The sequence below is a fragment of the Diachasmimorpha longicaudata genome, chromosome 5, assembly GCF_034640455.1.
Source record: "Diachasmimorpha longicaudata isolate KC_UGA_2023 chromosome 5, iyDiaLong2, whole genome shotgun sequence".
In the NCBI taxonomy this organism is placed as follows: Eukaryota; Metazoa; Arthropoda; class Insecta; order Hymenoptera; family Braconidae; genus Diachasmimorpha; species Diachasmimorpha longicaudata.
Window position 1 is genome coordinate 4,121,894 of NC_087229.1, and position 22,666 is coordinate 4,144,559.

General features: G+C 40.1%; 2 protein-coding genes across 3 annotated transcripts; both read right to left on the reverse strand.

The window, feature by feature from the left end:
• Positions 1 to 338: 338 nt before the first annotated feature.
• Positions 339 to 7,128, reverse strand: LOC135163194 (cilia- and flagella-associated protein 58-like). The gene is made up of 11 exons (XM_064122454.1): positions 6,900 to 7,128; positions 6,312 to 6,398; positions 5,845 to 5,973; positions 5,545 to 5,777; positions 4,671 to 4,947; positions 4,308 to 4,540; positions 3,801 to 4,212; positions 3,088 to 3,358; positions 2,273 to 2,787; positions 1,968 to 2,192; positions 339 to 1,552 (listed from the first exon to the last, which is right to left on the reverse strand). Exons 1-11 carry the CDS (start codon positions 6,927 to 6,929, stop codon positions 1,277 to 1,279), a joined length of 2,688 nt encoding a protein of 895 aa, XP_063978524.1. The 5' UTR covers positions 6,930 to 7,128; the 3' UTR covers positions 339 to 1,276.
• Positions 7,129 to 8,191: 1,063 nt separating this feature from the next.
• Positions 8,192 to 16,750, reverse strand: LOC135163141 (lateral signaling target protein 2). Of its 2 annotated transcripts, none has more exons than XM_064122358.1 (6): positions 16,373 to 16,750; positions 12,821 to 13,243; positions 12,387 to 12,731; positions 10,047 to 12,301; positions 9,681 to 9,967; positions 8,192 to 9,586 (listed from the first exon to the last, which is right to left on the reverse strand). In XM_064122358.1, exons 1-6 carry the CDS (start codon positions 16,406 to 16,408, stop codon positions 9,306 to 9,308), a joined length of 3,627 nt encoding a protein of 1,208 aa, XP_063978428.1. In that variant the 5' UTR covers positions 16,409 to 16,750; the 3' UTR covers positions 8,192 to 9,305. The 2 variants fall into 2 exon arrangements, with proteins under 2 accessions (XP_063978428.1, XP_063978427.1); XM_064122357.1 differs by having other exon boundaries at positions 12,387 to 12,743.
• Between the last annotated feature and the right edge of the window lie 5,916 nt (positions 16,751 to 22,666).

Genomic DNA, 22,666 nt, shown 5'->3' on the forward strand with positions numbered 1-22,666 from the left:
TGATGTGTGATGGATTTGTGCGTTGGGGTAATAAAAAAAATCAATTTTAAATGAAATATTGTATAATTAGATTTCTCAACGCCAATCATTTTCAGCTTTACTCCAGTACTCATCGTCTGTAGATACTTGACCTCGGGCTTCTTTCCAATTTGCATTCCGTAATTGGAATGATTTCATGGTAGAGCAAATTAATTTTCCAACCAATGTTGAATACCATCACTTTGGGGTGATTGGTCTATTAAAAGTTTCACCACAGATAGCATCAGTGCAAGGTATAACAAGAGAATTCAGTATGAGTAAAGGGCTGGGGGTGAGTCTACGAGGGGATGAAAAGTTTACTACCAATGGCTAACAGTATTAGGAGTGTCTAGAAATATTTCTATCCACTCAAATTATTAGGATAACTGAGAGGTGACGAAGAAAAATATTCAATTGAAGGTTCAAAGGTTTTCGGTGAGATTAATTGTTTCGCTGGATATTTTGATAGTGAAACATAGTTTAATGGGGTAATATAATTATTCGATGATTTCTCTGTTGTGGAATCCAATGGGAGAGGTTTGATTTGACCGCTTCGCGCACATTAACTACGGTATTGAGTAGCTGCGGGGCCGATTCCATGGATATGTAACGGCATCATTAGGATTATTACACAGGTGATAACGAGCTCATGTATAGGATGATTGTGGTGGAGATCGGCAAAGCAAGTAATGGTTTGTGAAGCGCACAAAGCTGTTTTAATGAAGATCAGAATACTTCAGGTATTTGACAGTTTGAATGGATGTGGCACGATTACATGTGGATGATCTGAATTAATCCGATATAATTGTTTATCGCTGATGTTTACTCTGCCATTATTGGGAATATTATGTCAATTTGAAAATTTATGAGGAATGTTACAAGATTAATTTCTTTAATTTCTCATTTCCTCAGTCAAAATAATAGACGATAGGATGGAATTGAAAGAAACTAAAGTAAAAAAATTGTAACAGGTACTCCATTTTGTTCTTCTTTGTTACAGAAGTCATGTAAGAGAATATGAGCTAGAATGTTTCATTTCTCTGCATTTCTTTTCCACATACTGAAGCTTCGCGTATTGGAGATTTTATAGCTTCACTCTCAGCCCCGAGAACACGACTGGCATACGACCAACATCAACGTCTACTCTCTAACCTTATGAAAGTATATTTTGCGTCGTATTCGTCTCATTGGAAATGGTAAATATTTGCAAGAAAGAAAAGAGGAGGGGAAATGTCATTTTGAGAAGCCATACGGAAATTTATTTAGCGATTGACTCGAGACTGTAGCAATTTCGTGTTGGTGATACTGTCATGGTGAAACCACCGCCACAGAATTTCTTGTTACTTGGTGAGAGGGTTGGAAGTGAACTGTCGCACGTGTCCTTTGGAACGATCGAGTCCCTCGACTTTTCCTCTTTTCTCTTCAATGTGTAGTATTTAATTTTCAAGTCACGCAGCTCCTTCATCGCACTTTCCAACTCGTACTTGTACTCGTTCGCACGTGTCTCCCACATATTGAGTTCTGCTACTACACACTGTCAATTTAAGTGTTGATTAGGTGTTTTAAGTGAATTGCTTTTACAATCATCTGAGCGGATTTCAAAATTTCCTCTCCGTTTCGCACTTCACGGCGATTTTATTTTTCAAGAATGAATTGATATAGAATAATCTAGTCACTGTTCGATCAAACACCTTCTCAGGACAATTATGGTGGCAAAAATTAATTTATTTTTCGATTTTTGATTTAATTGACCTCAAGAGGATTTTTGGTAATAATTCGTTCCGGTAGATTTTTTATATTTTCTCATTTTTAGAAAAAAAATGGCTGTCAACTGCAAAATCGCCTGAAGGAGGAGAAAAAAATTTGGATTATGTCTTTTATGATTGGATATTACCGTCATATTTTCTGAAGAGAAAAAAGTAATAACTGCAATTTATTGCACCACTAACCTTCATCTTCTTGCCACGTTGCCGCAACGCTTTTTGAGTTTTATCAAAGTTGCCTATCAACTCGGGTCCCGGCTGCTTTGACAGCATTTCCCGCAGGTCCATATACAATTTTTCTGTTTCCTTGATTTTTTCATCCCTTTCTATCAACTCACTGCTCAATTTGAGGATGCGTTTTTGAAGTATCTGAACTTTCTTGAGTAGTTCCATAGTACTTGGATCTGAAGCCTTTACCAACATCTCAAGTTAAAATTTCTATGAGAAAGTAATAAAAAAAAAAAACAAGGTCAAAAGTTGTTTCACTTCACCTCCAGTTTTCTCCAGCGGTGAATGTTCAGTGGATTCTGGACTTGCTCCTCCAATGCTATGACTTTCCGTCTTTCCCTCGTTAAATCTCGATTCAAGTGAAATATCTCAACGCGTAGATCGCTAATGTTGTTTAAATTCTTGGACAATATATCTTTTTCAGTTCTCAACTTTGTCACTTCCGATTTCAAGAGTTTAATGTCCTCTAACTTCCTCACATGCTCAGCCTCACCCCGTGAAATAGTTCCATGGAGAATTTTAATTTTGCTGTACTGCAGACTCAGCTCATCGTTTCTCCTCACCAATTGTGTTCCCAAAATATTTCGCTCATTCATGACAGCATCGATTTCTTTCTTGAGACGATTTATGTCCATATCAGCCATTTTGACGGTATTCCTCAGACATTTTTCCTCCTTTATTCGCTCCTCTATGTCCCTTCTCAAGTCAAATAAATCTTTACGAAGTGACTGCGCCTCGTGTCGCGCTGCTTCCTTTTCTTTTTCCGCTTTGCTCAGCACTAATGAGTGTACCAAATGCGAAACAGTTTATTGAGTTTGTCAGACAATTGAAAAGACAAGTCCAATTGTATTCTTTGCACATAGCTATGGTTAATGCTGTTAACAAATTAGGAACAAATGATATCGGACTTCCGAATGGAAACAGGGAAATTCAATTTTCAAAGATTACAATGTTTCAATCCTTAACAAAAAAAAATATATTTTCATGCTGTGGAAGGAAATCAAATTTTTTTATATGTGCACTTTTCAATGTTAAGAAACCTAGCGGTCTTCAATTTCGGGATTTATTTCATGCTTACGAAATTCAGCTTTAGTTGAGTTAGTCTCCTTAGTTGTTAAATCCTCTTTGAGTTGTTCAATCTGCCCATTCATGAGTTTCATTTTATCCCGCAACTCCGTTATATCATCTTTAGCAATTGTCAAATTTTTACTGTACGCATTTCTCTCAGCTCTGACAGCTTCAAAGAGATTCTGTTGCTGACGAAAATTACTCTCCAAATCCGATAACTGGTTCTTGAATTCCAAGATTTCCATGTCCTTCAATTTCACTTGATCCGTATAATGACTCGTCTGCCGGTTGACATTAATCAAGTATTCACATGAACAAACTTCCTTTTCCCCATTTATTGGATAAACTCCACCATTGCGATATATACCCAGGGAATTATCAAATAATGGATGCGGGTCGCAATTGTGAAAGTATCACAAAAGATTCATGCACTGATGGATGATGGAAAATTTCTCAGTGACGAGTTTAATCGAATTATCCGGGAGAATGGAAACCCGATATATTGACGAGCCAGGGTCATTACTTGAGGAAAAATTGCATGAATGAAAATTACGCGGATGGAAAAAATTCATGGAATTTATCTGACAAACAATACGATGAGCGAGTAATTTTCACGTTTTTTTTTGTTACCAAAAATAGAAGCGGTAAAATTGTTATTCATGAAAATGAATTCCCATTATCACATACTTTCGCAATGTCATTAAATTATAATAAATGATCTACCTGCTGATGCAGTTGTTTTATCTCGTGACAATATTTATCACGTTCTGTCTCCAGCATTTGGATTCTTTTACTGGAAGCGGTGAGTATCTGCATTGCCTCCTCCAATTCCGATTCAATTTTTCGCTTGCTTTGTTCACACACATCCATCACTTGTTCCATCCTCCTCAGGGTCTCTTTCAAGTTACGTACAACCTTAGCCGCTGTCTCTCTCTCTCGCATTACCGCTTCGGTTGCTTTCTTTTCATCCACTAGCTGACGTTTGAGTGAGTCTACCTCAATCTCCGTGTTCTTGAGTGTGAGACGTATAGTTTGAGCGTCCTTCTCAACTTTAGAGCGAGCAATATCAATTTTCAAGTACTTGTTTGCTGCCCAACTGCTCTCAGCTTTACACTTGGCCATTTCCTCTTTCAATCTAATTAACATAATTCGTTGGATGAGCCAATATTGATTTGGCAGTTTAATAAAGAATGAGAAGTCTTCTACGAGTACAAGCATTGATTTTTTTACCTCTTCATCTCGTGCTCCAGCAATTTATACATTTTACTCTTCTCATTGACTAACTTTTCCATTTCCTCGATTTTACGGTGCGCATTGTCCGTTTCAGTTTGTATATTCATTCTAGCGACCATTAGTTTACTCACTTCCTTCCTCAGTTTTTCATTACTATTTTTTTGCTCTTTAAGTGAGTTCTCGAGTTTTGCTGCATTGTTCGTAATTGTTTTAATTGCTGAATTTGCTGTCTGGTTTTTTGTTTTGCAGTTGTGTATTTGGTATTTTTTGTTTTATTGAAGAAAGAAATAAAATTCCACTGAACAAAGCTAGTAATTGACTACCCCAGTGACAGTAGGGTTGAAAAAATTTTCAACTTACCGCTAATTGTGTATTCTTCCCTTTAATCTGCTCGTCGAGACTCAAAAGTTCTTTTTCGAGTCTCTCCCGAATAATTCTCTCCTTTGATATTTCATTCATTTGAATATCCATGTTCTCCTGCATTTTATTCATCCGCTGATCACAATCATTGGCTTTTGTCTCGAGTTCCTCGGTATACTTTGACATACTTTTTATTCGTTGCTTTAGCGTCTCCACCTCATTTGTCAATCTCTCTTTCTCCTTCACGAGACTATCTTTCTGCTTGGTCACCGCGCTACTGCAATTTCACTTAATTATTTCAAACGCAATTTTCCTTCGTCGCAAATCTAATAACCCCCCCGGTCATGTGAAAAGGTGCTGGCTCCTGGGCTATGTATAACCCAGCGGCTAAATATTCTATATACCTTTTTTTTCCCATCTCTCCTTTGTTCCATCTCTCACATTACCATAAAACCACTCATTTCTGTGGAGTCAATCCAACAAATTGTATTACACTCCAACTCACTCTTAAAATGAACTTTGAAATAATAATGCCCGGAGAGATATCAATTTTCGCCTCCACATTTACCGAGTTTTTGATCAAGTTATAATGACGAAAAGTCATCAAATTATCTAATTACAACGGAAAATTTAATTATTTGAAATTGAAATTTAATTCCCAACGAATATCAACACTCCCGGGCTTCATTAATTTTAGTTTGAAGCTTAAACTTGGTGAAGAAAAATTGAAGTAATATAAACCCTAAGAAAAAGTCAATAAAGTGATAGTTTTCTGCTGCAAAATTTGTTAACCGACGCGTCCCTTGGAAAAATATACAAATTATATATTGTTTCGCAAGCTCTGATCCACCGTAAAATTTCTCATGCAACTCACTCATCATCAAGCGCAAGTTGCCTATTACGTTGTTCAATCTCTTGATTCAATTTGGAAATAGTCAGTCGGGAATTCTCAATAATCTCTTGAGCATTCTGCTCACGGGTATGTGCCGCATCAGCGAGCTTGGAAGCCGCAGTGATCTCCTCTTTAAGCTTAGCAATCGTTTCAACTTGGCCCTCAGCAGTTCTTTCGAGCTCGTAAACCCTGCCTGTCTTATCTATGACATCGTCCTGTCCAACGTAAGTAAATGGCGAGAATTATCAGAATTAGTTTGAACATTTAACGCCTTTTTCCTACCTGCAGTTGGCGGAATTTTTCCATCATTTCGTCTTCGTCCCTTCGACACTTGTACAGCATTTCGAACAGTCGTGTGTACTCCTCCGAATATTCTCTCAATGCCTCGTTGCCCTTCATCTCCTCCGTTATCTACATGGAAGACGATAATTATTCCGTTGGGAGGAAAAATATTGTCATTAGTGAGATAAATTGTTGCGCTCTTAAAAAACGGTTTTATCGAACAATTTCGCAAATGTGGGTGCACGTTCATAAAATTTTTCCACTGGATTTTCCTTTAATATCGGCGAGAGAAGTTCTCCTCGTCTCAACACAAATTGATGGGAGAGATGGTGTTTCCTGGTGCTCGCGGGGATGCCAAGCAGTGTTTTATCGCGGAATAAAGCGAGCCTTGTCTCGTGAAAAATTGGCCAGAAAAAAAATGACGGAATGTGAGGCAAAATGGTCATGAGATGAAAGATGATTCTTACCCTTGCATAATCGCGTTCAAGCACACAGAAGACAGTTCCAGCTGAACTCCCCACTGCCGACGGATCCCCATTTTCACTCCCATCATCCTGAAAATGAGATTGAAGTTCAAAGAAATAATTCGTACAATTTAACCTCATCCATTAACGTAACAAAATCGTCTTGACGACTACTTGGCTCCACTGGTGTTTTCTTTTAATTCCATTTTAATTAAAGTGAAACACAAATTGGTCGCTGTGTCTGAAATGCTTTTGCAATTTACATTTGCCAGCGTTTTTTCCCCATCCCTTATCATTACACTTGTAGTTGTCTAATATTTCAACCGCGATACATAGTTTTGTCATTTTTCTTATTCAAGCAGAATAAACCATCATATTTGCATATAAAAAAATGACTTAAAAAATATCTCAACTATCACCGAGCGTGCAGATGAATTGCGATGAAATTTTAGTGAACAGCCTCGGCGACAATAGCCAAATGCAATTGGCAGGATAAACTTCAAGTTTAGTAAAAAAATAAATGTCAAGTATTTTGGGAAAGAAATTTCTGAAAAAAATTCAGTTAATCTACATCGAATCTCCGGTACTTACTCTGTCGTCAGCATTCATTTCCATATCCATGGTGATAAGTTGGTATGTATTCTCACCCGTAAACTTGAAACTTCAGCTTTCTGCAACTTGTACGATAAGACCAGTTCAAACTCTCTCGATATTAATACGAAACTAATACATGACACAATATTCAACTTCCCAACAGAACTTTACTTCCCCTTTTCCTGGACTAAGTTCCACGTAATGGAACGTGCAGTTCTCAGCTGACAGATTGTTTACGAGTATCCATGGGAATGAAGGACTTATGTATTAATATTTATAATGAAGAAAGTAGTAAAATCAATATACTCGATGATTTAATCCCCCCAACAATTGCGGCAAAAAATACTCTTGGCTCTATAAAATCACTTGAAATAACAAATTTTATTCGTATGTACATGATTTATAATTTATAACCATAACTAATGGCATGAAGATAAGATTAGTAAGATATTTTCACTTTCGCTGAGAGACTAAAAAAAACTATTTCATCGATTAGAGTTATTTTCATTCAGATTGGTTTATATATTACATCGATTAGTGTTATCTGGCTGTACAGGTATTGGTATGTACATTTTCCATTGTATACATAGGTATAATCTTCATCATTAACGCCACACAGTAAATATGACTTGGTACGGAGGATCTCATACATTAATTACATTCTCTCCTCTTTTCATGGTATGAATTAATTGGGAGTGCACTCTTGCAGAATAATCCAATTACTCACGAAATAAACGATATAAAAATAATTACTTCACGCACGACGTACATCAGTATCGACTGCAAAGAAAAAAACTAAGAGATAGGGGTAGATAAAGACATATCTTTCATTATCCTTTTTTTAATTGATTAATTATGAGCATATGCAGATTTTTAATTTAGACACCCAAGAGAAAGTGTCCATATTTTTTAAATAATTTTTACTGAACGTTTTTCCCCACAATAAGGCATTTCGACCCTAAAAAATATTTCTCCATCAAATTACTTAAACTTTCCGTAATGCTGCTATCCAACTTAATCAATTACTCCGATAATCACACAACCGAATTTAATAATAAAGTTTGCTAAATGTCAATCGAATGAGCAGTACAATGTTGATTACGAAACCATCTTTAATTACCGAGTGATTGGAATACATGTACAACTATGTAATATAGACAGATAGTTTTGCATTCTTTCACAGCGACTGAAGCCCAAAAATACATTTTCATATCCACAATAATTATGTAAGATAATCATATAATTCAGGGTTTTTTGGAAAAATGAAACAGGAAAAGACTGGATACATGTTCAGTGGAATAAGAATGTCTTTTAGTTTTATTTTTTTTTTATAGAACACGTGTATATATATATGCACATACTATATACATATGCACAGCGTAGGTGTACGCCTCCAGATGGCCCTGGGTTTTAGCGACCCTGTTCAAACGAGTAACTCCACAAAAGTTCGCGATATTTAAACCCAGAGGCAGTTAGACTGAAAATTGTCGACAATCGCAGGCCAGTCTTAAGCGTGCAAGATGTATATACATACACACACACATACATATATCAGACTTGGTCATTGCTTGATCTTATTCGAACCTCGTGATTAATTCTACATAGCTAGATAATTTTATCAGCATTATCAGACAATAAAACCAAAGTATTTCATATAAAATGTGTTTCAACAAACAACTCAAGTCACAAATTTCTTGTTTATTATAAAATTAATAATTCAATTGTCTCGCTTAAAACGATATTTCCCTCGTGCGCTAAAATAACAAATTGAATTAGAATATCATATTCAACGGAGCCGTAAAAATTCGATTGCTAATACTCTGACTTGTAGTAATTGAACAGTCTTGTTTCGTATTTTTCTTTGCTTCATCATCGTAATTCACAAGTATTTACATTTTAATTAGCCAAATAAAGGAATTTGATGCAACTGTGCATCACAAAATTTCACTGTCACTGTTGTCATTCCTCATGAAAGAAAAACATTGTCCTTTATTTACACTATAACGTTTGGAATAACATTTTTGTCTTGAAATGGACAGAAGATGCTTTATTGTCTTCTGATTTTGGCACAAACAGATAATTGTGATGCGTTTAAAATTCACTCTCTCGTAACATATTTATCCACAGGCAGTTGTGTGATGCTTGAAATAGGACCAATTCACTATCATAATTATTATAATTATTATTGGTAGTCTGACTGACCCTCGACTACATCTCCAAGAGCTCTCGTAAACATAGTAAGTAGCAAATGGCGAAGAATGCTCTTAATGAAGTATTGTTGTTTGAATATTTCGGAGAAACTCTTTGAATAAGCGAACGTGAACTACAGTTCGAATGAAGGCATTCAGCATTAAGTTTATATTAAAAAATATGTTTTTTTATATGTAATTGTGATAAAAGTATTCAACTAGTTGGTGTTACTTGTGACACTGTGAAGGGTGTCACTTGATAGAGAAAACACCTGTTGCAAACTCGTACAGGTTTTGTATGTCCATAACGGGGTAAGGGTACATTATTACTGCTGCAACGGCCACAGAATACTTTGCCACAATTTCTGCAGTGATGCCGACGTCGTACCACGGTGAAACCAGCATGGCATGCCATACATCGTGGTGCATCATTGTCTGGAATCCATGCGGGGGCCCGCTCGACACACTCCTCGCCTCTCTCTGTCACTGGTGAAGCTGAAATTCAGGTGAATAAAGGATAACGGTAAGAACGAGATATAATTCACGATTATTCATTAATTAAATGCCTTGTAATTTGTTCACAACGTACTTCGTTCATTAGTTATAGTTGTATCCTCGAGATCATCGTCATCCTCTTGGAGAGAATCCTGTCGGTCAATGTCAGCTCCATTGTCTAGTGTTTCAACCGAATTTAATCTCTCAGATTGAGTTGCTTGATCAGGGGAATTAAGCTCATCGCTAGTTTCAACTTGTGTGCTATTCATGAGGAAGACACATTTCAGTATATTTCTCAAATCTGATGCAAAATTTGTTTGCAACTGGTCGGCGACTCCCGCGATGCAAACGAACAATCGATGTACCAAGTCTTCAGAAGATCTACATAGTAAAAAATAGGGTTAGGACTTACAATAATTAACAGGCATTAGTGTATGACTGAATTAGGAAATAATCCCACCTGAATTTGGCCCGAATTTGGTTTCTATTGGCTATTTCGGCGGCCTGCATTGCCAGTGCAATTTCCTCATCGTCCTGACAGTCACTCTGAAATTCACTCGTTTCGGAGCTCGAGTCGCAGCAACTTGAGCAACTTGAGCTTGATCCAATATCTGTGGGAGCTCTGCTAGATGGAAGTTCAAGGAGGGAGGACGTGGTACTGCCTGCGGCCACTGTTGCTGCTGTTCTAGCCGCAATAACACCAGGATTAACTAGACTTGCAGAATTAGGACCTCTAATTGAAGTCTGCTCCCCTACAACTCTGGTCTGCATATCTTGATGGTACCTGCCAGCTTTCTGAGTGCTACCCGGAGATCCTTCACTGGCTAATCCACTTTTTTCTGTTCTAGGGCCAAGACCATCGTTTGGAAGTACTTGCTGGGATTCAGTGACACTGGGACGTCTCGTACCATCGTCGCATCGATGGTCTTTCTTCCTCATTTTCGCCAATTGCTCTGATCTCGATCGCCTATGGTCCAGTAATTTTCGATTCAGAAACGATGAATTCAATTGACTTCTGTGGCCATATGTTTGACTGTGGGAATTTTCGGATCTCGGCTCGAAGTGACACAATCGGGGACTCCTTTGGGGACTGTGGCTACCAAAATTGGGCATTTGTCTAGTGTTTTGACTCGGATGAAGACTAGCTCCGAAGTGTGACAATCTTGGATTTGACAGGCAACGATCAGTCGAATTTGAGCGGGAGCTCTCGGTGCTTGGGGACAACGGCCCACCACCGCGAACACTGCACGACAGACTTCTCTGCATATCCTCATGAACTCTCTTTCCAATTTTTCGGTCGAACTTGCGCTGGCGCTTCTTCAATTTATTCTCTTTCGTCTTGCGGGCGGATATCCTCTCTTGTGCGTATTTTTCAATGTTATCACCAATTTTATTAATATTCTGGGAGGTAGATGGACAATTTTTGGATTTCAAATCCCTCCAGAATTCCTTTGCCGACTCAGAGCTCTCGATATTCAAATTAAGATTCTCCCAATTTTCCGAATAATTAATTTGGAAGGTCGATTGATTAGAATCACAGACGGAGATTTGTCCATTTCCATACGCCAAGCCCACGAATTCCTCATTGGTCCCGTTAAAATTTGACGATATTCTAGGTAAATTCTTTGACGGTTCATTAGTACAATTATTCTGACTCGATGTTTCCATTTGGTTATCTAGCGATATGGTTTTTTCACTCTTCACACGCACACACATATTTTCAGTGCTGCTGTCCCTCGGCGTTGATGAACTCGACAATGCAACACCCCTTTCACTCGAATTTTCACCATCTCCATCGTTAATTTCCAACTCCTGTTGGTGAATCTCATTGGCAAACGTTTTCTTCTCCTCGGGGCTCTTATCGTACAAACTTGTATTCTCCGACGATATCACCGTACAAATACCGGAATCAGTTTGCTCTGATAATTCATTTGGGCATTCACCCTCGAGTAATAAACTCGATAGAGTTTTATTAGCCTCGGAAATGAGCTTTTTCGAATCCATATCAGGCAGTGAATTGTCCACGTGAATTGTTTCACCGGTTACGTTGTTTTCATGAGACACTTGATTCAGGAGATATTGTGTTTGAGGAATTTCAATGTTACCACTGGCTCCAAGAATCTGCGAAATATCGGGACTCAGAAAGCCTTCCCCACTCCTGTCACCCTCCTCGGCACCGAAATCACCACTATCTGGATTTTCTGACTGCACTGGGTCAACGTAATATTGACCACCTGATGAGTCTCCATTCCTACGTTGATCTCCCATCAACTCTACCTGGGGAGCATTACTCGACTCCTGGATACTCCTCTCTTCTTTGGAAATAGCTGGTCTAGCGTGGGGACAAATGTTGGAATGTTCTGCTCTGACTTTATGCTTTCGTTCTTTTCTCCTCCCTCTATCGGGCTTATCAATCAGGTACTCTATTCTAGCATTGTCCTGCTCCAATATTTCAACTGCATCATGAGCCACTTCGTCCATATTAGAGCCTGTATTTTTCGTTACTGTGTAAAAGTCTACGATAAAGTCCTTACAATTTGGATAATCTGTGTAGAAATTATGAACAAATTCTTCAAGATCCTGTTGACAGACGTTTCTCGCTGATTGAGATATCGGCGCTGAGGGCTCTTCATTTGAACACAGAAGCTTTTCCAACATGTAGAGCTCACGGTTGTTGAGAGTCCAGAGGAGTTCTCGGATTTTCAGTAATAAATTCTAGAAATCATCAAAAAGTGCAACAAAGAAACTTATTTTTCAACGAAAAATTACAAAATATACCACACTTCAAAGTTACACTCACCCTGAATGGCCTAAACATTTCACTGATTGTATCAGCCGAATTGAGACAAAGAGGACCTCCAGGTGGTGCCAGTAACCCCGAAACAATGGCCAGCCTTGGAATGGTAAACATGAGGGCCGGTTCATAATTATCAACATCAGCTTGACTCAACAAACCCCGTTCAAGTGCTCTTTGAAGTGTCTCCGAGAAAAGTACGCAGACCAGCTCCTGCTGTTCATACTCCTTGGTTGATTTAACAGGCACCATTGCCGCAACATAGCACAGTTCAAAGTCAGCGAAGAGACGATCAAAAATCTTGAGGGATTCAACAAGTTTTTCTAGGGTCGGCTCCAGCGGATTCTGCGCCTGGAACAATTCCTATTGCAGTAAATAAAAAACAATTAATGCCTCTCTCGTCAGTATCTCCAGCATCGGCACTCTGAATGATTGATTACCTTTAAGTTCATGTGGCCCTTGAGAGCGTGTTCTCTAAGTAAATTTCGCACGATTTCAAGAGACTTGGTCAGAGCTTTGGCAAGAGGCCTCATTGCTGAACTCTCGACTTCTCGATTCATTATCGATGAACCAGCGGCCAGGCACTCGGCCCCAAACCACAGTTGTCCAGCAAGATTCTCCTGCATAACGTCGTCTGGAAACTTGACTCGAAAATCGCGATTTGCACGACTCTCTGGTATCAACTCGTCCATTATTTGATTGCATATCGTCAAAACTTTGTCCTGGCAGTGACGCAGTTGATTAACAAGTATCGTGCATCGTTCTGGCTCTTGTCTACCGTCGAAGGAATCCAATTCACAGGCAACTGCTGTTAGAGCCTCGTTGGCGTAGAAGAACTGAGCCAGAAGACTTGTATCATCTCTCTAAATATTCAAACATAAAATATTAATCTTAATTTAGTTTTACTCTAGTTGAAGCTCTCATATCAGGTAAGATCATCCATCTATCCATCCATCCATCCTTCTCTTCCCTTTTTCGAATTCCCCAAAAAAGCAGAGAATTTAAAAAATCAAACAATTATCAAATTAATATTATGAACTCAAGGTAATTGTGTAGTCTTCTACTTCAAAGGAGGAAATCCGACTAATAACGAGGGTGATTGTAATTGTAATTACAGCAATGTCAACTACAATTAAACCTTATGACATGGCATTGGGGCTGTCTCAATTAAACATTTCCACGGTCTAGGTCCTCAGTTAGGAATTACATCAACAATATTTCGAACTAGAATGTAGACGATATTCCGTGAATACCAAAATCTTCGTTGTATTCCAGCCTGGATTTCATCAAGTGCCAATATCAACGAAGAATCTACCGAAGGATAGACGATATTCTATTGCCTGGTATATAGGCTTTCTATCATGGTCCATTGTAAACCCATGTATTCAAGTTACTCACGTTGAATCTGTGTATTTTATCGAGTTCAGTTATTCGAAACGCAGTTTACAGATCAACGATTCAACGCGTCACAATACGAATATCCAGTTACTTCTCTGAGCTGATCTACTGTTCAATACTGACAATATCAATTTGTCCTTTGCTATTTTATTTTACCAAATTGACAGAAAAAATACAAATTACCAGGAAATCAGACGTTATCGATTTATCAAATTGTCTCGTAATTTTTATTTCGTCTTTGTTGAGACTATTCACGTTCTCAGATTTGTTAGAAAATTTTTGGCACTCGTACGAGCGATGAAAATGGAGGTTTCATAATTATCACAAAAAATTCCAAGGTAAAATATTGTGAAATAACAACAAGGCTGTATTTTATCGTTACTTTGGTTCTGTGAAAATTAGATGGCGCTCGGCTTTTTCAATGAGATAATAACTCCGTCTTAAATAATTAATGATTTTATATTTTGTACATCTGGCAATGCACGGAGAGAAATTTCAATTGAGAAACACCATAATTTAGAGTGATTTCAGATAACAGTATTCTCTCAACATTAAAGTGATTTTTAATGTGTTGTTGTATGTAGCCATTAATTTAAACTTTCTAGTATTTTTTTTTAATACAATGGTTCTTCATTTCAGCCACGTCCTTTTACTCCGTGGAATTAAAACACTTGCATATACACTCATTTACGTCCCTCTCCAGGTGTTTTTTTTTATCGTTTCTGAAATCTCTAAGTAAACTCACTGATAAAGAATTCCAAGGTTCTTTTTCATAATCAAGATTGAAGCTAAAAGATACCGTTTTCGGTTTATATTACGCAAGTCTTATTGTTATGACCACTTAATGCTGAGATATTTCCGTTTTTTTATAGCTTTGGGAAACGAAAAATGTAATGAAAATAATGATTGATTCGGGCTAATGAACAGCGATCAGTCTAGCATGACTCATCTATATTTTAGTTTGTGACTGAAAAATTTGTAATCATTTAAAATTACTTTTCCAATTTATTAAGTCAAAAAAACTTGAATTTACTTGAATAATATTTCTTGAAATGAATGAGAAATTTTCAGTGGTCAATTAAATTATGGCTTAAAAAAATAAAATACTAATAAAAGGAAAAATTCAAAAATAGGGAGTGCACTCAGAGGTCATTGCAAAGTAGTAATGCAAACGATCCCGATGTGCAAAAAAAATTATTAGCCACGTGTTTACTATTTGTTTTTTAATTATTGCTTCGCGTAAATCCTAATTATCAAGACTTTTACATTCTTTTACTGAACATAAATGGGGGATGGTATTTTGATACGCATTTCACGAAGAAATAGACCAATAACATCGTCTAGGTGCGAAGAATAATTTAAGTGGAGAGCCTCAGGTCGAGGCCACGTATTCTGTCTGACTATCGCACGCACTTTTACTTTCTGTCCGTCATGTAGAGCTACTTCTACTGCATGGCTTTCCCCGGAGAAGCCAACGAGAGCCCGAAGAGATATTTGTTTGTCTATTTGGTAAATACGATTGGAAAGCGGCGAAAGAGAAAAAATGGTAGCTGAACGAAATAATTTAATTCTTTTAATTACAACTGTTGCTTTGATCTCCATGAAGAGTAATGAATATCTTCCATAAATTCAGATGATTGCCTTTTACAAAACACAACGAGCTTGATGCAATAAATTATTTTTTTTCCATCTACCAATGTACTAATGTCACTCGTCATTGCATTTCTACCAATTTTATTCAGTTACTGACACCTCAGAATTGAGCTGAATATTTGCTCTTACTGACTTCATCTAATATGACAATAGATCACTCATTAATTTATAACGATTTTCTTCATACGTCAGATTCAATTGAACATTCAATTCCAATCCTCCCCCCACTGCATTATTCACCTATTTACAATTTTATCAAAAGATGATCTTGGAGACAATTCGCGAGCATCTGTGCTATCCCACAATGGATTCTGTTGGTGCACGTGAACGGCCCTGTCATTCATTTAAATAGCCCCCTTCCGCGTTATGAAAAAACCAATAATCAATTCATTGAATATTCATAGCATTGGCAAATACAAAGCAATGGATGAAGTCTACATCTGATTATTTTTATTGATTGTAGCCAACCCGATACCGTACTTCATCACATGAAAAAGTAATGAAATCAAACAACTGTCCCATTGCCATGACATTTACTTATCACTGACAGCCGCATTGTTCATGAAGTGTTGGTATTAATTTTTTTTTTCACAGCGAGAATCAACCTTTCACGTTGAAATAAAATTTTCCTACTTTTGAACAGGTGGCTAAAGCGCAGACTCGCGTGTCATTTGGCTTTGTTCCGAGATGACAAGGAAACGATTGAACGTAAAATATCAATCGTCAGATGATTTTCAGGGAAAAAAATAATTTCAATGGCTATGAGCATTGGAAAATGAGGAAACATGATAGAGCCAGAAAGTCTGTGAACAGAGAAGGAGAAGAGGGGGGAGGGAAGGGGGAAGTGGGCTATTGTTTTGCAGAAGATGATCGACATATTGACCAGCTTTGAACATTCGCGAGGGACAATGGATGGAGATTACGGATGATTGAATTCTCACCTTAGGCCTGTAGAACCATTTTCTTATAGACTCCATCGCACAGAGAACAGACTGTCCCGATTGATGTCGAGTTTCCGCACGGATCACTGCGCCTTTCGCGCACCTTGCACTTGCGTCATAATGTCCGACATTGGAATTAACCCACTATCCTCTGGTATTCTCTGCATATATTCGTCACCAGCTCATCAGCTAATTCGATGGATTCATTGGCTCGTGTCCTTCTCTTCGGATTTTATCACCGATATTCACAAACTTTTTTTTATCAATTGTCGTTGTACATCAACACAATTTTGTCATCACTTAACTACTACATGTTTGACAAAGTAGCCATCAGGAGTCGCGCTCACGCGTCTGTCGCACTGACTGACGAATCGGAGAATACTGAGTGTTCATCGCGCATGCGCGTCGGACGAGTCGCCAGTGAGGAAGAAAATGGACGGTGTATAGACGGGCGACCGGCAGTTGATTTGTATGTAGATAGTCTGCACGCATCGTGTACAAGTACCTGGAGACGCCGTACGCGGCACTGTGTACCGTCTGTGGAACGGAAACCGTATGGAGATAGCTGACAGGTTATTTGTTTTCCCAAAATCAACGATTTCGATCATTTATACTGGGACTGTACCCGTTTGTACTGCGTTTACAATGTTTTATTACCTTCTCATTTATTTTAAAAATGAATAATTAAAAATCGAGCATAGTGAGTAGCGACCTCTGTGTACGGCAGGCGGAAGCCCATACCCACATGGTTGTGGAACTCAAGCGGGATCTAGTAAATATTCCGGGGATAATCTAGAACTAATATTTTCACTTTAAAACCACAAATAAGTATATCTTTATTTTAACAAAATGAAATGAATCTAGCTACAGCTGTGGCGTGTGTAAGCAAAGAGGATAGACCAAAGTAGAGGCTCAGTTCGGGGGGTTTGACTGACGCCAGTTTCTCCACATTACCGACACGATTTCACCCCCGAGGAGACGAGGCGCCACGAGTACTACTGACGTGAATAACCCAGTGTGAGTGACATAGGAAGAGAGAGGGGGAAAGATATTTCTCTCTCGCTCATTGGCAATTTCAACGAAGTCTTTCAGGGGGGGCAGGGCGGTTCGCGTTTTTCTCGGCTCCTGGGCCTCCTAGAGCGAAATGGGCCCGGATTTGGGCTCATACAGTTTTTCGCCCATATCTTTGGAAATATCATAGCTAGGACAATTTGGCTGGCACCATTGGATTCGTGAGACGATTTCCGATTTTTCTAGGGGTCCGAGAATTTTCTAAAGTCGATTTTTCTAGTTTTTCGCGTTTTTCTCGGCTCCTGGGCCTCCTAGAGCGAAATGGGCCCGGATTTGGGCTCATACCGTTTTTCGCCCATATCTTTGGAAATATCATAGCTAGGACAATTTGGCTGGCACCATTGGATTCGTGAGACGATTTCCGATTTTTCTAGGGGTCCGGGAATTTTCTAAAGTCGATTTTTCTAGTTTTTCGCGTTTTTCTCGGCTCCTGGGCCTCCTAGAGCGAAATGGGCCCGGATTTGGGCTCATACCGTTTTTCGCCCATATCTTTGGAAATATCATAGCTAGGACAATTTGGCTGGCACCATTGGATTCGTGAGACGATTTCCGATTTTTCTAGGGGTCCGGGAATTTTCTAAAGTCGATTTTTCTAGTTTTTCGCGTTTTTCTCGGCTCCTGGGCCTCCTAGAGCGAAATGGGCCCGGATTTGGGCTCATACCGTTTTTCGCCCATATCTTTGGAAATATCATAGCTAGGACAATTTGGCTGGCGCCATTGGATTCGTGAGACGATTGCCGATTTTTCTAGGGGTCCGGGAATTTTCTAAAGTCGATTTTTCCAGTTTTTCGCGTTTTTCTCGGCTCCGGGGCCTCCTAGAGCGAAATGGGCCCGGATTTGGGCTCATACCGTTTTTCGCCCATATCTTTGGAAATATCATAGCTAGGACAATTTGGCTGGCGCCATTGGATTCGTGAGACGATTTCCGATTTTTCTAGGGGTCCGGGAATTTTCTAAAGTCGATTTTTCTAGTTTTTCGCGTTTTTCTCGGCTCCTGGGCCTCCTAGAGCGAAATGGGCCCGGATTTGGGCTCATACCGTTTTTCGCCCATATCTTTGGAAATATCATAGCTAGGACAATTTGGCTGGCGCCATTGGATTCGTGAGACGATTTCCGATTTTTCTAGGGGTCCGGGAATTTTCTAAAGTCGATTTTTCTAGTTTTTCGCGTTTTTCTCGGCTCCGGGGCCTCCTAGAGCGAAATGGGCCCGGATTTGGGCTCATACCGTTTTTCGCCCATATCTTTGGAAATATCATAGCTAGGACAATTTGGCTGGCGCCATTGGATTCGTGAGACGATTTCCGATTTTTCTAGGGGTCCGGGAATTTTCTAAAGTCGATTTTTCTAGTTTTTCGCGTTTTTCTCGGCTCCTGGGCCTCCTAGAGCAAAATGGGCCCGGATTTGGGCTCATACCGTTTTTCGCCCATATCTTTGGAAATATCATAGCTAGGACAATTTGGCTGGCGCCATTGGATTCGTGAGACGATTTCCGATTTTTCTAGGGGTCCGGGAATTTTCTAAAGTCGATTTTTCTAGTTTTTCGCGTTTTTCTCGGCTCCTGGGCCTCCTAGAGCGAAATGGGCCCGGCTTTGGGCTCATACCGTTTTTCGCCCATATCTTTGGAAATATCATAGCTAGGACAATTTGGCTGGCGCCATTGGATTCGTGAGACGATTTCCGATTTTTCTAGGGGTCCGGGAATTTTCTAAAGTCGATTTTTCTAGTTTTTCGCGTTTTTCTCGGCTCCTGGGCCTCCTAGAGCGAAATGGGCCCGGATTTGGGCTCATACCGTTTTTCGCCCATATCTTTGGAAATATCATAGCTAGGACAATTTGGCTGGCACCATTGGATTCGTGAGACGATTTCCGATTTTTCTAGGGGTCCGGGAATTTTCTAAAGTCGATTTTTCTAGTTTTTCGCGTTTTTCTCGGCTCCGGGGCCTCCTAGAGCGAAATGGGCCCGGATTTGGGCTCATACCGTTTTTCGCCCATATCTTTGGAAATATCATAGCTAGGACAATTTGGCTGGCACCATTGGATTCGTGAGACGATTTCCGATTTTTCTAGGGGTCCGGGAATTGTCTAAAGTCGATTTTTCTAGTTTTTCGCGTTTTTCTCGGCTCCTGGGCCTCCTAGAGCGAAATGGGCCCGGATTTGGGCTCATACCGTTTTTCGCCCATATCTTTGGAAATATCATAGCTAGGACAATTTGGCTGGCGCCATTGGATTCGTGAGACGATTTCCGATTTTTCTAGGGGTCCGGGAATTTTCTAAAGTCGATTTTTCTAGTTTTTCGCGTTTTTCTCGGCTCCTGGGCCTCCTAGAGCAAAATGGGCCCGGATTTGGGCTCATACCGTTTTTCGCCCATATCTTTGGAAATATCATAGCTAGGACAATTTGGCTGGCGCCATTGGATTCGTGAGACGATTTCCGATTTTTCTAGGGGTCCGGGAATTTTCTAAAGTCGATTTTTCTAGTTTTTCGCGTTTTTCTCGGCTCCGGGGCCTCCTAGAGCGAAATGGGCCCGGATTTGGGCTCATACCGTTTTTCGCCCATATCTTTGGAAATATCATAGCTAGGACAATTTGGCTGGCGCCATTGGATTCGTGAGACGATTTCCGATTTTCCTAGGGGTCCGGGAATTTTCTAAAGTCGATTTTTCTAGTTTTTCGCGTTTTTCTCGGCTCCGGGGCCTCCTAGAGCGAAATGGGCCCGGATTTGGGCTCATACCGTTTTTCGCCCATATCTTTGGAAATATCATAGCTAGGACAATTTGGCTGGCACCATTGGATTCGTGAGACGATTTCCGATTTTTCTAGGGGTCCGGGAATTTTCTAAAGTCGATTTTTCTAGTTTTTCGCGTTTTTCTCGGCTCCTGGGCCTCCTAGAGCGAAATGGGCCCGGATTTGGGCTCATACCGTTTTTCGCCCATATCTTTGGAAATATCATAGCTAGGACAATTTGGCTGGCACCATTGGATTCGTGAGACGATTTCCGATTTTTCTAGGGGTCCGGGAATTTTCTAAAGTCGATTTTTCTAGTTTTTCGCGTTTTTCTCGGCTCCTGGGCCTCCTAGAGCGAAATGGGCCCGGATTTGGGCTCATACCGTTTTTCGCCCATATCTTTGGAAATATCATAGCTAGGACAATTTGGCTGGCGCCATTGGATTCGTGAGACGATTTCCGATTTTTCTAGGGGTCCGGGAATTTTCTAAAGTCGATTTTTCTAGTTTTTCGCGTTTTTCTCGGCTCCTGGGCCTCCTAGAGCAAAATGGGCCCGGATTTGGGCTCATACCGTTTTTCGCCCATATCTTTGGAAATATCATAGCTAGGACAATTTGGCTGGCGCCATTGGATTCGTGAGACGATTTCCGATTTTTCTAGGGGTCCGGGAATTTTCTAAAGTCGATTTTTCTAGTTTTTCGCGTTTTTCTCGGCTCCTGGGCCTCCTAGAGCAAAATGGGCCCGGATTTGGGCTCATACCGTTTTTCGCCCATATCTTTGGAAATATCATAGCTAGGACAATTTGGCTGGCGCCATTGGATTCGTGAGACGATTTCCGATTTTTCTAGGGGTCCGGGAATTTTCTAAAGTCGATTTTTCTAGTTTTTCGCGTTTTTCTCGGCTCCTGGGCCTCCTAGAGCGAAATGGGCCCGGATTTGGGCTCATACCGTTTTTCGCCCATATCTTTGGAAATATCATAGCTAGGACAATTTGGCTGGCGCCATTGGATTCGTGAGACGATTTCCGATTTTTCTAGGGGTCCGGGAATTTTCTAAAGTCGATTTTTCTAGTTTTTCGCGTTTTTCTCGGCTCCTGGGCCTCCTAGAGCGAAATGGGCCCGGATTTGGGCTCATACCGTTTTTCGCCCATATCTTTGGAAATATCATAGCTAGGACAATTTGGCTGGCGCCATTGGATTCGTGAGACGATTTCCGATTTTTCTAGGGGTCCGGGAATTTTCTAAAGTCGATTTTTCTAGTTTTTCGCGTTTTTCTCGGCTCCTGGGCCTCCTAGAGCGAAATGGGCCCGGATTTGGGCTCATACCGTTTTTCGCCCATATCTTTGGAAATATCATAGCTAGGACAATTTGGCTGGCGCCATTGGATTCGTGAGACGATTTCCGATTTTTCTAGGGGTCCGGGAATTTTCTAAAGTCGATTTTTCTAGTTTTTCGCGTTTTTCTCGGCTCCTGGGCCTCCTAGAGCGAAATGGGCCCGGATTTGGGCTCATACCGTTTTTCGCCCATATCTTTGGAAATATCATAGCTAGGACAATTTGGCTGGCGCCATTGGATTCGTGAGACGATTTCCGATTTTTCTAGGGGTCCGGGAATTTTCTAAAGTCGATTTTTCTAGTTTTTCGCGTTTTTCTCGGCTCCTGGGCCTCCTAGAGCGAAATGGGCCCGGATTTGGGCTCATACCGTTTTTCGCCCATATCTTTGCAAATATCATAGCTAGGACAATTTGGCTGGCACCATTGGATTCGTGAGACGATTTCCGATTTTTCTAGGGGTCCGGGAATTTTCTAAAGTCGATTTTTCTAGTTTTTCGCGTTTTTCTCGGCTCCTGGGCCTCCTAGAGCGAAATGGGCCCGGATTTGGGCTCATACCGTTTTTCGCCCATATCTTTGGAAATATCATAGCTAGGACAATTTGGCTGGCACCATTGGATTCGTGAGACGATTTCCGATTTTTCTAGGGGTCCCGGAATTTTCTAAAGTCGATTTTTCTAGTTTTTCGCGTTTTTCTCGGCTCCGGGGCCTCCTAGAGCGAAATGGGCCCGGATTTGGGCTCATACCGTTTTTCGCCCATATCTTTGGAAATATCATAGCTAGGACAATTTGGCTGGCGCCATTGGATTCGTGAGACGATTTCCGATTTTTCTAGGGGTCCGGGAATTTTCTAAAGTCGATTTTTCTAGTTTTTCGCGTTTTTCTCGGCTCCGGGGCCTCCTAGAGCGAAATGGGCCCGGATTTGGGCTCATACCGTTTTTCGCCCATATCTTTGGAAATATCATAGCTAGGACAATTTGGCTGGCGCCATTGGATTCGTGAGACGATTTCCGATTTTTCTAGGGGTCCGGGAATTTTCTAAAGTCGATTTTTCTAGTTTTTCGCGTTTTTCTCGGCTCCTGGGCCTCCTAGAGCGAAATGGGCCCGGATTTGGGCTCATACCGTTTTTCGCCCATATCTTTGGAAATATCATAGCTAGGACAATTTGGCTG